At 44.6% G+C, this 15,075-nt stretch overlaps 3 protein-coding genes and 1 pseudogene across 3 annotated transcripts; 2 read left to right on the top strand and 2 right to left on the bottom strand.

Annotated features, from left to right (window-relative positions):
- Window positions 1-405: 405 nt before the first annotated feature.
- On the bottom strand, window positions 406-2,514 carry LOC133928299 (myb-related protein MYBAS2-like). The gene is given in 2 exon segments (XM_062374562.1): window positions 406-1,297; window positions 1,299-2,514. Coding segments are annotated over 2 exon segments (1,008 nt in total). The 5' UTR covers window positions 1,560-2,514; the 3' UTR covers window positions 406-550.
- A 61-nt stretch (window positions 2,515-2,575) lies between these two features.
- LOC133929591 (uncharacterized) lies at window positions 2,576-4,889 on the bottom strand (annotated as a pseudogene).
- Window positions 4,821-8,854, top strand: LOC133928298 (phragmoplastin interacting protein 1-like). The gene is made up of 6 exons (XM_062374561.1): window positions 4,821-5,276; window positions 5,805-5,879; window positions 6,081-6,158; window positions 6,835-6,997; window positions 7,415-7,461; window positions 7,540-8,854. Exons 1-6 carry the CDS (start codon window positions 4,888-4,890, stop codon window positions 8,621-8,623), a joined length of 1,836 nt encoding a protein of 611 aa, XP_062230545.1. The 5' UTR covers window positions 4,821-4,887; the 3' UTR covers window positions 8,624-8,854.
- Window positions 8,855-13,550: 4,696 nt separating this feature from the next.
- On the top strand, window positions 13,551-14,668 carry LOC133929710 (zinc finger protein ZAT12-like). Its single transcript, XM_062376498.1, has one exon. The coding sequence runs from the start codon at window positions 13,662-13,664 to the stop codon at window positions 14,208-14,210; it is 549 nt and encodes a 182-aa protein (XP_062232482.1). The 5' UTR covers window positions 13,551-13,661; the 3' UTR covers window positions 14,211-14,668.
- The last annotated feature ends 407 nt before the right edge of the window (window positions 14,669-15,075 follow it).

Genomic DNA, 15,075 nt, shown 5'->3' with positions numbered 1-15,075 from the left:
CTACACAAGACAGCAGATGGAACAAATTAATGCGAAAACGTCCAGCGCACTAAATAAACTATTTAGCACATTGGCCACCAAACCAAGTAAGCCCATATCCTCAACCGTAAAATCATTTTTTATGAGCTATATTGTTTTTATGGTCACGACAAGTTTTTCGGATCTTGGAATGGTTTTTTGGTCTCAGGATAGGCTTTTTACCGTCATAGATTTTCCGTTCTCGGAATAGGTGTTTTCCGGTCACAAAATGAGGGTTTTTTCGGTCGCCGGGTTTTTTTTTTTTGGTCTCGGAATAGGTCTTTTCCGATCAAGAATGGGTTGACTGATTTGATGGGTTGGGTTGACCGGCGTATTTGGATGAGCAAATTAACAAAGTAGCATGTATGCATCAAGTTATAATTACAGTACACAAATGCAAGGATGCACTAGTATATATAGAATTTTAAGAACAGATGCATGAAACGAAAGGCTAACCTTTGAATTCGTAGACAATTAAATAAGTTAAACAAATTGATCTGAAGGCATAGGATGATTGATGAATTGGTGTGCATCATGAAGCATCGAGCATCTTGTAGTACTCTTCGTCGTCGATCCTCCAGAGCGAATAATCCGAGCAGAACTCCCACACCGGCGACGCCATCGACGGTTTCTCGACGGCGGCGCCATGGCCGGCGCCTCCCCAGCTGTCGACCGCGTAGCTCGCCGCCGCCTCGGCGGCCACGATCTCGTTCCACAGCTGGTCCATGGAGTAGCACTCTTGCTGCTGCTGCTGCTGCTGTTGGGGCTGGTGGCTTGCCACGGTGGTCGACGCCTCATCGAGCTCGGCCTCGTCGTCGCCGCTGCTTTCTTGCAGCGCTGATTCGGTCACCGCCGACGAGAACGTGGCGGTGCCGCTGTTCGGAGGGGCGGAGCCGGACATTGTCAGCGACGACGGCGAGGAGGACGCGGAGGCCGTTGTCTTGTGCCTCTCCTCGTGCGCCTTCTTTCTCATGCGCATCCTCCAGTAGTTCTTGATCTCGTTGTCGGTGCGACCGGGGAGGCTCCTGGCGATGCGCGACCACCTGCTGCCGTACTGCGCGTGGAGGCTGAGGATGAGGCGCTCCTCGTCGGGGGTGATGCGGCCGCGCCGGAGGCCTGGGTGGAGGTAATTGACCCAGCGGAGGCGGCAGCTCTTGCCGGTGCGCTTGAGACCTGCAGTGGAGCAGAGCCGCACGCATGCAGAGAGAAGAGGAAGCAGAAACAGGAGAAGAAGAAAGTGGTTAACACCGCACGCCACTGACCGTCCTCAAATCCTTCCGATCCTCATGCATGCACGTCGTCAGAGATGAGATCGATGTGCATGCATGGCGATGGATGCACCCGCCACCGCGCAAACCTGAAACCTTTGCTAAGAAATCCCATCGGCGTTCACCAAACAAGCGCACGAACCATACCAGCTGGGCGTCTTCCTCCTCCGTCCACGGCCCCTTCCTCCTCGTCGTCGTGTTGCCACGGCTCTGCTCACCGACCTTGATCTTGTTCTTGCTACACATGGTCGCTGACGCGATCGATCGATCCATCTCCTCCTCCTGCTGCAGCAGACCCGATGAGGCGGTCTCTTCCTCCCTAGGAATTGCCACCCCCGATCGACTTGGCCTTAATAATTAGTTGCCGCCGCCGCCACCGCCTCCTCCAAACAGAGACCGACAAAGGCAAAGCTCGATCGATCGAGAGGAAGAAGAAAGAAACAGATGGCTCCTCCGTTCCCCCCAAGACCTCCACCTGTATATCTAGATTCTAGCTAGCTAGCTGGATGTGTACACTATCAGATGCTTCGTACTGGCCACTAGGGTTATATATATAGAGAGAGAGAGAGCTTGATGGCTAGCAGCTTTGATCAGTGGTAGCTAGCATTGCAAGCTAGTGCGTGGTGAGGCCAGTGGTGGGCATCCGCACTCAGAAATTCTCCTATCATGTTTTACCACTTGGGGACTTTTTCTTGAGATGAAAGATGTCAACTCCTATCATGTTTTAGAACTTCGTTTGTAGAAATTCTCCTACACGGAACGACCAATTCAACATCGATTTGTGGTTCAATCTTTCGATTAGTGCACCATATCGATCGTGTTGTCTCTACACAACATACATGATATTTAACTACAAGGTCAGACAAAAGACAACATGAATCGTTTGACTACCAAAGAGTAGCATTTTTTTAGAAATGAACCGGCAGAAAAGCTGCCCTTGTTATATTAATAAGCCGAAAAAAGCCTAATTAGATAAAGTACATAGAGTAGAAGAGTAGGAGATCAAGGCTTGCTATTTAATTAAGAGATAAATTTGGTAGAAGTTAGATTTGATTTGGATTAGGAGATAGAGTTTGATTAGTTTTCAATTCAATTAGAGATAAATTAGGTAAGTTAGGATTCAGAGTTGATTTAGGATTGTAATCTCCCCTCTCTATATGAAGAGGCATCCGCGCATCATTGTAAGTAAGCAAGAAGAATAGACTTAGTTTCTAGTCCCCTTGTGTAGTCTCTTCCAATATGTTGTCTCCCTAATCTAGACTCTAATCCTTCCTCTAACAGAGGACGCTACCCGACTATCTTCCCGACGGATGATTACCTAACACGGCTACTTTGCAATTATACAAAAGATGAGCCGCTTAGGTTCCCATAATATCAACATAAATTGGCTACTGGACAACCAACATAATATGAAACAGTATCTACATTTGCTTTGATAAACTGTAATCTCGTGCTTATTTGTAGGGATGAGCATGGAGCTCGTGAATCCACTAATACAATTTAATTAATTAACTAGTTATTTTAATCTAGTCAAAATAACTAATTAATTAATTAAGTTGTACTAGCATGGATCCACATATATCCCCACCCAAATCCATACTTATTTGAGAATCCAAAATTAGGTTCAACAGGCTCTGATCTAAGACGAATGAGACCTAACAGTCTCTTAAACAGAGGAGGCATATATTAGAACATACGAACCATGAATCTTTACACCTTCTCCGTCAGCTAATTCTACCATGATAGAATAAAACGAAAAGAATTGGCTTACAGTAGCGTAAAAAATCTGACACTGAGAGGCTGTTTTGCTAGGCTTTGGCACACCAAAAACTTCATGCTAAATATACCAATTTAAGTAGAAACTGAGTGATCGAACGCTACCAGTTAACCATACATCAAAACTACGGATATCAGCTCGCAAATGGCATGGCTATACACGAGGATTACAAATGCAGTGTGTGCACACTGGATCGCAATGTAAAGATTACAACAGGTAGCAGAGCATAGTTAAGATGAGGAAGCGGCAAACCTTGTAGTCGAGCAGCAAATGGGGCATCTTCTTCATCAGCTCAGAGTATTGGCTCGCCTGAAACGAATCAAATCCCCCGCAATTAAGCATCAATCACACAACCAACGGGCCACACGGAAGAGGTAAGGAAATGCGCGCTTACTTCTCGGCGGCGATGCGGTCGCACTTGTGCCCCTTGCGCTTGGTGCGCATCTCGCCGCGGGGCGGGTCGTACATCCAGTCCTCGCCGGCGAGGAGGACCTCCTTGTGGAGGCGGGCGCTGAGGCCGAGCGGCTTCCACGCGCCGAGCTCCCAGTACCCCCACACCCCCTTCCCGAGCTCCCGCTTGTACTTGGCCAGCTTCTCCTGCCACGGGTACTCCTCCGCTCATTTCGCCACCACTTGCGATCGCTCTGGCTCAGTTAGGGTTCTGTTTGTTCTCGCCGGCGGCGGCTTGAATAGTGACCGAATTTCTTTTATTTTTATATTTCTTAAATCGAAAAATTATAAAATAGTTTTTTTAAAAAAAATCGCAGATCAATACTACCGTCTACAGGTTTGAAAATAAAAATATTACGTTCTATCGCTTAAAAATTCAAAGTATTATTGAAATAATCATAAAAAAACTGAAAAAATATATGATGCGATGGATATTATGATCTAGCTTAAAGATGACAACGAATCGAGTTAGGGCTAGGTGTAACAAAATCACGTTCGATCTAAAACCCGACAATCTCAACTTGACCTGAGCTTGAAATAGCAAACATACGAAATTTGGGATTCAAATTCGCACCCACCGAGTGTCCATCGGGTTGGAGACCCTCGCTGACCAGAGCTCGTCCCGCTACGACGAGGAGATGGTTGCGTAAGGAGGCGAGGCGGTCGAGCAGGGCGGCGACGGGGAGGTTAAGGAGGACGCGCGGAGGTCGGGGAGGCTAGGTGGGTCAGCAGGGAGGTTAGATGGTGGCTAGCAGTCTGCCAGGCGTTGGGGAGGTGAAGGCACTCGATGACGGTGCGTGATGATGTGGGCACTAGCAGCAACCGAGGACAGGAGGCATGCATCCGACTGGACCTAGCACTAGTGATATGAGGTGAACATGCATTCGTTCGATTTGGCCTCGGGCGAGTGTGGCCGACTGGGCTACAATATTATGTTTCGAGCGACCCATTGGGCACCCACGGTTAAAAATTTAAACCCGAGTCAAACCTAAGTTCAGATACCTGATCTGATAGATCTATAAGTAAAAAATAAAATCCGAACTCAGCATATCAGACACAGAACTCATGGATGCAATTACTATTTGTGGTCTCTCAAAAATTTGAGACAAAATTTTTCAACAGGCGACAGTAGTCCAAACGTGCTATTTTTCTAAAACGTACGGCTATTTTTTTAATTTTACGATTTAGAAATATAACAATTAAGAAATCGGTAGTGACCGCCTATTGGGCTTAATGGGATCAGGCCCATTTAGGACCAAAGAAGTCCACAATGGCCCGTGAAAACCCTTCTCGCCGGCCACCTTCGCCGCCCTCTTCTTCTCCCAGGAAAACCTCGCAGCCGCAGCCGCACTGGTGGGAGCAGCAGCAGCAGCCATGGTGCTCGCGCGCAAGAAGCTGAAGCAGAAACTCCACGCCCTCGTACCCGCCGGTGACGCCGAGGCGGGAGATCATGTCTCGGAGGCACAGGCCATGAAGGAGCGGCTCGCCTCCTCCAGGCGGCCCCGCCCCAGGCGGCCCAAGAAGTCCAAGAAGTCGCTCCCTGAAGAACTGCGGCAGACGGAGGAGGAGTGTAGGAAGGAGGTGGATCGGAGGAGGGAGGAGAGGAAGAAAGAGAAGAAGGAGAAAAGGAGGATAAGGAGGTTGATGGAAGCGGCGGCGACGCAGCAGTTGGGAGGGGATGCGGAGGCGGAGGCCAAGGAAGAGACGGTGGAAGTTGCCGACTCTGCTGTTGGGTCCGACCATCCGGCTGTGGCAGAGAACAGGTGAGTTAGAGCTTGAAAAATTAGTGCTTTTGCCCAAAGAAGAATCACAGAAATTTATATAGCAGACTGTGTAGTGTGAGCTTAGAACAACATAGACGTAGTTCTTGGTCTCCCTGTACATTCTCTGACCTTTTTTCCCTTTTGCCTATATTTAAATAATAATACCACAGTGGGGGCTTCCCATACTGTTTTCCTTTCAAAACAATATAGACGTAATAGTTAGAGTTGTTTAACAAATACAGGGGTTAATACTCTCTTAGCTTTGCGTTTGCCCATTGATTGAAGTAGGGTTACTCTGTAATGCACGAAAAGCTGCGCAGCCATGTAACTGTGATATAATTCTAAGCAACCGCTATGTTTGTTAAAAGAACTCACTTTTCCTGTCTGTCATGTAGACTGTAATTTGAATTTGGTTGCTTTATGTTGGTGTCTACATGGAACCGATGAGTGTGCTGGAGCTATTTTTCAGCTTGCAGGATGCGGTCTTTGTTTGTATTAGTTGTGTAATGTTTTGCATTCTTGTTTCAGGAAACAAAATATAATCAATGAGGAAGTGGCAGAACCTGGAGCTGGGTCTGACAATGCCATCGTTACAGAGAATAGGTGAGCTAGGTCAGAATATCTTCACAAAAAAAAAGCTAGGTCAGAATAGATTGGTGTTTTTGTACTTGTCAAGAGTGTAGGTGTGCCGGAGCTATTTTGCAGTTGCAGCTTGTATGGTGTGGTCTTTGTAAGCGTTAGTTGTGTAATATTTTTCATTCTTATTTCAGGGAGAAAAAGTAATATTTTTCATTCTTGTTTCAGGGAGAAAAATGCAAACGAAGTGGCAGTAACCAAACCTGGACCAGTTGGGTCCAACAATCCCATCGTTGCAGATAATAGGTGAGTCAGGGCACAATAGATTGGTTCTTTTGTACTTGTAAAGAGTGTAGGTGGTGGAGCAATTTTGCAGTCCTAGCTTGTAGAGTGTGGTATTTGTAGGCATTAGTTGTGTAATGTTTTGCATCGTGTTTCAGTGAGCAAAATCACTAGGTGGAGGTGCCCAAACCTGGAGTGGGCTCCAATAATCCTGTCATTACAGAGAATATGTGAGTTAATGCATGATAGACTGGTGCTTTTGTACTTATGAACATATTCATTCTTGTTAGATTGACACGAATGGGTATGAAAATAGAAGGAATTATGTTAAGATGGTGTCTTTGTGAAAAGGTCAGAGTAAGTACTTAGTAGTATATCATGTTGGTACGATGAGTCTGTTGAAAGAATGTAGGTTCTGGACAAAACAGGTGTTCTACTCGTATTTGGGTTTGTATTGTTTTGATTTTCCATTGATTGAAGTAGTGTGATTCTGCAATACATAAGAATTGTGTCTTATATTTGGTTTTATATTTGGGTCAAAGTAAAAAAACACCTTTTCTGTTTGACATGTCGGAATGCAACTTCTTTTGGTGGTGTATTCATTGAATTCATAGAGTGTGGGTTGGCATTATTTCGCTCCTTGCAGGATGGTAGCCTATGTCAGCATTAGTCGTTTAATGTTTTGCTTCCCATTTTTCAGGGAGGAAAGCATAAAGAAGGTGTATGTTGGTGGCATCCCGTACTATTCATCTGAGGATGACATAAGGAGTTTCTTTGAAGGATGTGGAAGTATCACGGCGATTGACTGCATGACTTTTCCTGAGAGCGGGAAATTCAGGGGTATTGCCATTCTCACATTTAAGGTCAGCTTCTAAGCCAGTTTTGCTTCTTTTAGTATAGCATTTCTGTTATGTTAAGGACATCAAATTCACAAGCATAACATACAACTTTTGACATTTTGTAACTGTATTACATGTACAAAGTTCTTATTCCATTATTTATATCCAGATGTCAATCTGACTTGTTAACAGAACTGGAGTAGAAGTTGTAGGTTAAGCAGCCTCCAAATCCTAGTTCAATCTATCTGTATGGTCTTTGAAACTATAGCCTTGCATCTGGAAGGTCTTAGCTTCCATTTTAATTTCATATAATTCATGGAAATCAACTGAAATGCCAGCATTGAGCGCTGCTCTATAAATTTTTCGTATGGCTTGCCAAAACCATGAATTTCGCAATTGTTTTGTTTCGAAATTGGAATCTGACTAACTGTTCTTGTTCAGACTGACGCTGCCGCACAGAGGGCGTTGGCTCTTGATGGTGCAGACATGTAAGTATACATCCTCCTGTATGTTATCCCTCTCATTTGGTTTAATCAGGGTGATGACATTCTTGTTAACCATTTCAGGGGAGGATTTTTCCTGAAAATTCAGCCTTACAAATACAACCGTGAGAAGGAAGATTTTGCACCAAAGTTGATAGAGGGGTACAATAGGATATATGTAGGAAACCTACCATGGGATATAACAGAAGATGATATAAAAAAGTTCTTTTCTGATTGCAAGATTTCGTCTATCCGATTTGGAACAGACAAGGGGACAGGTGATTTCAAAGGCTATGTGCATGTTGATTTTTCTGATGGCACATCTCTTGCTGTTGCTTTGAAGCTTGACCAGAAGGTGATTAAGGGGCGACCAGTCAGAATCAGATGTGCTGTTCCCAAAAAGGATAACCAGAAAGTCAATGATAATGTAAACTCGGATCCTTCAAACAATAAGATCCGGACATGCTATGAATGTGGCACCCCTGGACACCTCTCTTCTTTTTGCCCAAACAAGAAGCACTCTGAAGTACGAGCATGCTATGAATGTGGCACCCCTGGGCACCTCTCTTCTTCTTGCCCAAATAAGGACTCTGAAGTACGAACATGCTATGAATGTGGCACCCCTGGGCACCTCTCTTCTTCTTGCCCAAATAAGAAGGATTCTGAAGTATTGTTGGATGAAAAGAATGCTAATGTTGACTCAGCCACAGCATCATCGAAGAAGAGGCGGACATGTTATGAATGTGGGATTCCTGGCCATCTCTCATCGGCTTGCCCAAACAAAAGGACTGCAGACTCTGTTTCGAACATGGAGCGTGATGATGATGCAAAGGCTGCACCTACCGTCGTGTATGAGGAAAATAAAATAGGTGATGAATCAAATTCAGCACCTTCGAAGAAGAGGCGGAAATGCTACGAGTGTGGCGTTTCTGGTCATCTCTCGTCAGCTTGCCCCAACAGAAAGGCCGCTGAGGTTGTTTGTGATGAAGAGAAACCTGACGATGCTTCAAATGCTATTCCTTCAGCCATTGCGGATGAGAAGAAGGCTGGCGATGGCATAAAATCTGCACCTCCAAAGAAAAAGAAGAGGCGGACATGTTATGAGTGTGGCATCGCCGGCCATCTCTCGTCAGAGTGCCCGAACAAGGCAGCTGCTGAGGTCAAATGATTGTCGCATTTGTTTTATTCCTCAGGATTTTATCCCGTTGTATTGTATTGTTTGTTGTCATTTGAGCAGCAAAGTTACCATACTCTGAAGGAAAACTGAAGTTTTGTCAGTAGGCTGCAATCTGATCGTGAAACATTTTAGCGGGCAGTGTAACCACAATAAACAAGTGTTATTATCTTTCCTTATCAAATTTTGAATGCATGGTAAAGCAGACACGAGATCGTTACCCAATTTTTGGAAAAAAAGTTTGCTGGAATCACCATCATCTATCACAGCTCTTTGTTGGGAAAATGTATCATGAATTCATGAGCTAGGGCTGTTTGAAAAGGGCCCACACTGTGATTTTTGGGCGAACTGAATCCTAAGGATTTTCATCTAGCAAATAGGCCCATATTATGATTCATATCCTAATTGTTGTGATTAGTATCTTCACTATAGTAACTATAAATCCTGTCCCTATCTGATTCAGTCAGCACTTGGTTTGTGTGCGATGATGTCATAAAGATCCAATTCAAGAACACAGCAATCTGCATCATCACAGCGGAGACCTACGTGGAGATGGTGACCAAAACCATAGAAAAACGAGACGAGCGAGGTGCGTGCATACAGACGCAAGCCAAAAAAAATAGTAGCAGCAGTAGTAGTAATGCAGTGCTACTCCCATCCAGCTCCTTCTGAAAAGCAAAAAACAGGTTTTCTTAGGTCACCCATCTTGTGACATCCATGGAACAGAAACAGGTTTCTAATGACAAGCTAACACGACTCTCAATGCATCATACTGTATTCTAATCATGCCACAATTTACCCCGTCGTCGTTTTTCATGTCGACATTTGTTACACTGCACATCATAGATATATAGAAAGAGAGAGATGCCATTTCCTGAAAATGAGGCACAGAAATTTCAGTAAGATGATCAAAGAGGAAGATACCCACATCAGCACTTACTAGTCGTTTACTCCTGTCAGTTCTCTACTAACAAACCCTTCATCAGTTCATGTCCATTACACTTTTATGCAGTACCGATCGGATATTCTTCAACCGATAAAGCTACGCTGCTGATGGGTAGCAGCGTCACAGCACTATCACCTCCTAACATAAATTATACAACTCTCGGTTGATTTTTAAATTCAAACTTCTTCTTTTTTTGTTTGGATCCGCCTGGAACCGCACCACAAGAGAAGTGGATAGAACATGGCGAGCAAACTGGATCAACACCAGCATCTTACGTGCCTAAACAAAACACTACTCTCTCATTGTTTTCTTATTCTTTTTGTTCAGTTTAGTTTGTCAGGACTGCAGAAAATCAGCGATCAGTACTAAAATTCAGACTAGCTGTCATTCTTACTCCTTTTCTCTCAGAAAATTCAAATGCTGGCTCTTAAACTGCATGGAACACTTAGGCTGACGTTAATCTACCCCCGAATCACCAAGGAATATACCGGCTTTTCGAAGCCTGAAATCGCAGTTTCAACTCCATGATGGAACGGAGAATATCATATTACGTAAGTAACCTTTTGAATCAGCAGTAGCTGGAGTAGTGCTGCTTCTTGAAAGGATTATTCAGCATTCAGTGCTCGGCACACTGCACGCACACAGAAAAATATTCAGAAGGGAGATGAAGCAAACGGAAACAGCTCAAGCTTCTGTTACTATCTTTTCGGCTTCTTTTTTTGTCAGAAATGATACCGGTTGACATGTTGGATGCAGGATGCCTTGTTTTTTCTAATGCCCGTTAAGTTATAGGTGTTATGCTCAGATAAAAAGAGTTGCATTAGGAAGCATGGAACCAGATTTGTTCTTTGATACTGCAGCACCAAGAATTCAGGTATAAGTAACTAGCAAGTATGTTAACACAAGCAAATTGGATCACTGGGGCCCCAGAGTAAACAATTTTTGCATAGGTTTGACATGGATCTTGGGTTTCTGATGCAGCGGTTGCAGAATCATGAAGCCAACTTCCTTTTGATCTCTTATGCGGAGAATGGCAGCCGCAAGACAAGATGCAACTCCAGACTGAAAGGGGCAGAAAAGCTACCTATGTGTAATGTCCCTAGCTTGTCTTCCGTTGCAAGTTCATAGTGACTATGACCAAACCAATGGGGTGAAGTTGCAGGGACAAGTATAACTCCAAGCGCCAATCATCATCGGCAGCGGCTAAAGAATAGGGTCTGCAGCAAACTGCAAATTGCCCATTTGTGTCTCTGGGCAGACGAACAGCATGCTGCGCGTCAATGTGAGCACATCGAAGTTTTCTGAATTTATTAGAACAACTTGAGGGAAAAGAACAACTATTCCTTTTTGTATTGACTTGAGCGTATCGTCGTGAACCAGTGACGGATTATGTTGCTTCAGGCTGCAGAATGGACCATCTTGCCAACTATCCTTTGCAAATTGTTTGCTCCTTGGATGTGCTGCTAACATGATAAGAAGTATGAGATGCGGCAAACAGGTACCCAATCCCGTTTCTTTACTACTTACTTATCTGAAAACCTCACGCACTCCATAGCAGAAATATTGGTCTCCCAGAGACATTCAGTCTTCAATGAGTAGTTGCTGCATAGGTTGAGTTTGACATAGAGTTTGATACAATTGGTAGAATCTTGACCCAATAACTTGTTCTTATTTCCGAAATGTGAATAGGAGCAAGATTCCATTTGATTCTCATCAAACACTGCCACTGTGTGGAGCAATCGGAGACGCCATAAACTCTTGAATCCTAATCCATCGAACATCAGCAAATGGCCTTTAGCACCATATCACACTTTATTTTTATTTTTTTCGCGGTTGCAAGTTGCAACAAGCAGAACTAAACTATATACAACTAGGTCAAGTTCCTTTGTACTCACATCAAGCATCAATTATTGATCGATGCAGTCCAATCAAGTAATGCAACGTCGGCACAAGAAATCCAAGATCAAATCATCGGCGAACCCGGTTTCATGTGATTCTAGCCTCAGATTCCACTACTGATTGTTGTTTATGCTGACCATTCGGCTGGATAGTTGTAGCATTACGAGTAAGTGAAAAAAAAAGGGTACTGTATGAAGGGAGTAGACGCAGCACACTATTTATTAATGCGCCATTTGGAGAAGACATGAGACGCTTAATGATCCCATCATTACATTAATCAAGAATAATCGTCTAATTCTCGTTCCCTGTTGCCCTATTGGCCTACTTGTCTTAAGAAAACTGAACTGCATAAGGATGTCTGCAAGAATATTCACAGTATATTCACAGCCAAAAAAACTGTGGCTTAGAACAGCAGCTTCAGAAGAAAAACAACCATCTCATCGTTGTTGTGTCTTTCTGAAATATGAGTTGAAGTGATCTTGTTGATAGTTTACCATGCTTCAATTCAATGAAGAGTTGTTTTTTTTTTTCCTTCCTGTTGACGAACTAGCGGGAGAGCTGCTTATTCATTCTATCATTAGAAGGAGCACAAGGGTACAAAGATGACCAAACGAAAAAACATAGAAAGCGCAAAGAAGAGAGAATCATTATTGCCAGTTAGGTAGTGTTTGGTTGAAATGTGAGGTGGGATGGGATGATTTTATTCATGAATTTAGGGATGGGATGGAATGCGATGCGATAGTTTGGAATCAAGTGCTTGTTTGGTAGGTAGGATGAAACGAGTCTATTTTAGTGCTCGGGCTCACTGTCAGCGTCACAATCGAAGTGGGATGGCTGCGTTCGTTTTTTTTTGAACGACTCCGTCCCGAATCTTTGAAGAATATTATCTGATTCAGAAACATCCCATCCCACTGAATTCCAACCAAACAGCTCAAAAACAGAGTAGATTCACTCCATCCCACCCCCTCTCACGAACCAAACACTACCTTAGAGAACGCGTTGATAACACAGCGGTAGTGCGTCCAGTTGAGACACCGCCTACCGGGGGTCGAACATCAGTTCCTCTTGCAGGCATTGGTTGCGCGCGCTCCCATTGGGGTCTGAGCGTGTTAGTCGCGCGCCGCATTCGCGGGGTTTCTACGACGAGATTTTCGTTCTCTTCAGCGTTCCAACGATTTTTCTTCACAGTTTCCATTACGAAGGGATTTCCAGGGGGTTTCTCAACCTTAGATCATGGCCAACGGCTTCCCTTCGGGGACAAAAATCTCGTCGTGAATGGATTTTCGTTCTCTTCAGTGTTCCAACGATTTTCCTTCACGATTCTTGTTACGAAAGGATTCCCAAGGTCATTCCCTTTGAGACGTGATTCTCTCTCCTTTCACTTCGTGATTCCCCCTCGAACGGAAGCTGTTGGAGATGAAAAAATAAAAGGAATGGGAACAGAGAAGGGAACGAAATGAAAAAAATATGGTTGGAGATGGTCTTAGTAAAAGGCCTCGGGGCATTTTTCCTCATGGGTTGAGTTATTATTATTATTATTGCCAGTTAAACAATAATGGTTTTTTTCTCGAGAGAGTTTTGCATATAATTTTTGGTGAGTTTTGTTCTTTGATCTACTTTATTTATTTATTTTGCAGTATTTTACTACATACTTCATAATCCATTCACTGGGTCAGAGTATGCTGCCCAAAAGATTAAAAACATGGGATTTAGTTTGGCTTCTAGAGGAGAAACCGTTGAGCGGATCTCATCAACTGCAAAAGTCAGCAGTCCCGCCCGGATACCACAGCCCCTTGAACTGAAACCCAACACATGCCAAGGAACTGCGTCGACTCGGCGGAACTCGACGCCGTTTGCGCTTGCTGCTGTGCCCAATCATCGCCACTGCAGATTATCTGCTGTCAGAACTGCGTACGAATCAACAGAAGAAGAAAAAATCTTAAAAATCACCTCACACACTCTGTGTCAGTAAGCAAAAGGGCAACCGTTTCTTCGTCTCCTTCGAAGGCCAACTTGTGATTAATTTAATTCTTAGACCTTATAGAATTGTAGACAACTGCAGCCTATCTGTGTGCATCTCTGATCCATCCAGCCTATATATACACCTGCACTCTCATGTGCTTCTTCTTCATTCTGATATCTTAGCTTCCAAGATCGGTAAGAACTAGCTAAGAATTGTAAGCGTTGATGAAAAGGTTTGCAGTCCCGGAGGGCGAGGTGGCGCGTGTGCTGATTCTCATGTCGCACGGCCAGGAGCAGGCGCTACCACTGCCTCTGCCTCTGCCGGTCGCCCGGCGCGGTGGCGCCCCGGAGCGGGTGTTCGTCTGCAAGACGTGCGACCGCGCGTTCCCGTCCTTCCAGGCGCTGGGCGGCCACCGCGCCAGCCACAAGAAGCCGCGGCTGGACGGGGAAGGCGGCGACCTCTCGCTCGCCAAGCCCAAGCTGCACAGCTGCTCCATCTGCGGCCTCGAGTTCGCCATCGGGCAGGCCCTCGGTGGCCACATGAGGCGCCACCGCGCCATGAATGGCGGCATAGCGCCAGCGACGACAGTCGTCGACAAGAAGCCCGACGTCGTCAACATCCACGACGACGGCGTCAAGCGCGGCCTGTGGCTCGACCTCAACCACCCGCAGTGCGACGACGGTTGCGACCCCGAGGCGGAGTTCGGCCACAATGCCACCGCCGGACAGTTCCTGGACACCGGCACCATGGCTGTGGACTGCCTTGGCTACTAGTAGTAGAAACCAAGCTCCATGATGCTTCGATACTTCTGGTGAAACCTTTTTATTAATCTTCATTTTCAATTGCTTTTCTGTGGACAAATACACATTTTGTAGTGGTAGAGGTGCCTAATGCATGCATGGATGATGGATAATGCATGCAAGTTTTTGGGGTGTCTTTTAGATGCTGTGCTGCTTTGGTAGTTAATCTGGAGGCTTAATTACCAAAGCCAGATACCTGATTTACCATGGGTTTCATGTTATTATGGATAAAAACCCTTTGGTCAAATGGATTGATGTAATTATTTAAATATAGAGCCTGTGGCTTTCTTCATTTGGTACTCCATGTCATGTTGCCCAGTTTAGTATGTGAGTGACACAACATAACACATGAGTTGAATCGGTGGTATATACTTGACGTCGAAATTAAGGTATCCCATGTTTTTAAGAAAACTTTTGCTTCTGTAAGGCTAGTATTTTCTCTGCATATACTGTGATTATTGTTAACAAAGTCGACATATGTTTGTCTAGAAAGAAAACTATGTGTAGACTGTAAAAAAACAATTCTGGTAACTTTATTTGTGCCACCGAAGAAGTTGTCACTTTGCAGCAGTAGTGTGCCGGACTTATAGCTGCTCTAGGCTTATGTTAATCTGGTGTCAATAATAGAGCACCTTATGTGGCGATTAGGACCATAACAAAAGGAAAATGCATGCATGGTGCCCAACTTGTAATTAAATCTTTGATGTGTGAGACTCACGATTCGCCCAACTACGCGCGCAGCTACTCGATCGCCGACGGTATTCAGCAATACAATACAATGAAGACATTGTGAATTATATAGAGTAAAGAGAAATCCTTAATTGGCACTGAAAAAACT

This window comes from Phragmites australis, chromosome 9 (genome assembly GCF_958298935.1).
Source record: "Phragmites australis chromosome 9, lpPhrAust1.1, whole genome shotgun sequence".
NCBI classification, from domain to species: domain Eukaryota; kingdom Viridiplantae; phylum Streptophyta; class Magnoliopsida; order Poales; family Poaceae; genus Phragmites; species Phragmites australis.
Note: the sequence above shows the minus strand (reverse complement) of the source record. Positions and strands in the feature narration are given on the sequence as shown.

Excerpts from the sequence above, each read along its gene's own strand:
- LOC133928298 (XM_062374561.1), top strand. The coding sequence starts at position 4,888 with ATGGTGCTCGCGCGCAAGAAGCTGAAGCAGAAACTCCACGCCCTCGTA. Across the intron at positions 5,277-5,804 it reads CCGGCTGTGGCAGAGAACAG|GAAACAAAATATAATCAATG; the intron begins GTGAGTTAGAGC and ends TTCTTGTTTCAG. Across the intron at positions 6,998-7,414 it reads TTGCCATTCTCACATTTAAG|ACTGACGCTGCCGCACAGAG; the intron begins GTCAGCTTCTAA and ends GTTCTTGTTCAG.
- LOC133929710 (XM_062376498.1), top strand. The coding sequence starts at position 13,662 with ATGAAAAGGTTTGCAGTCCCGGAGGGCGAGGTGGCGCGTGTGCTGATT.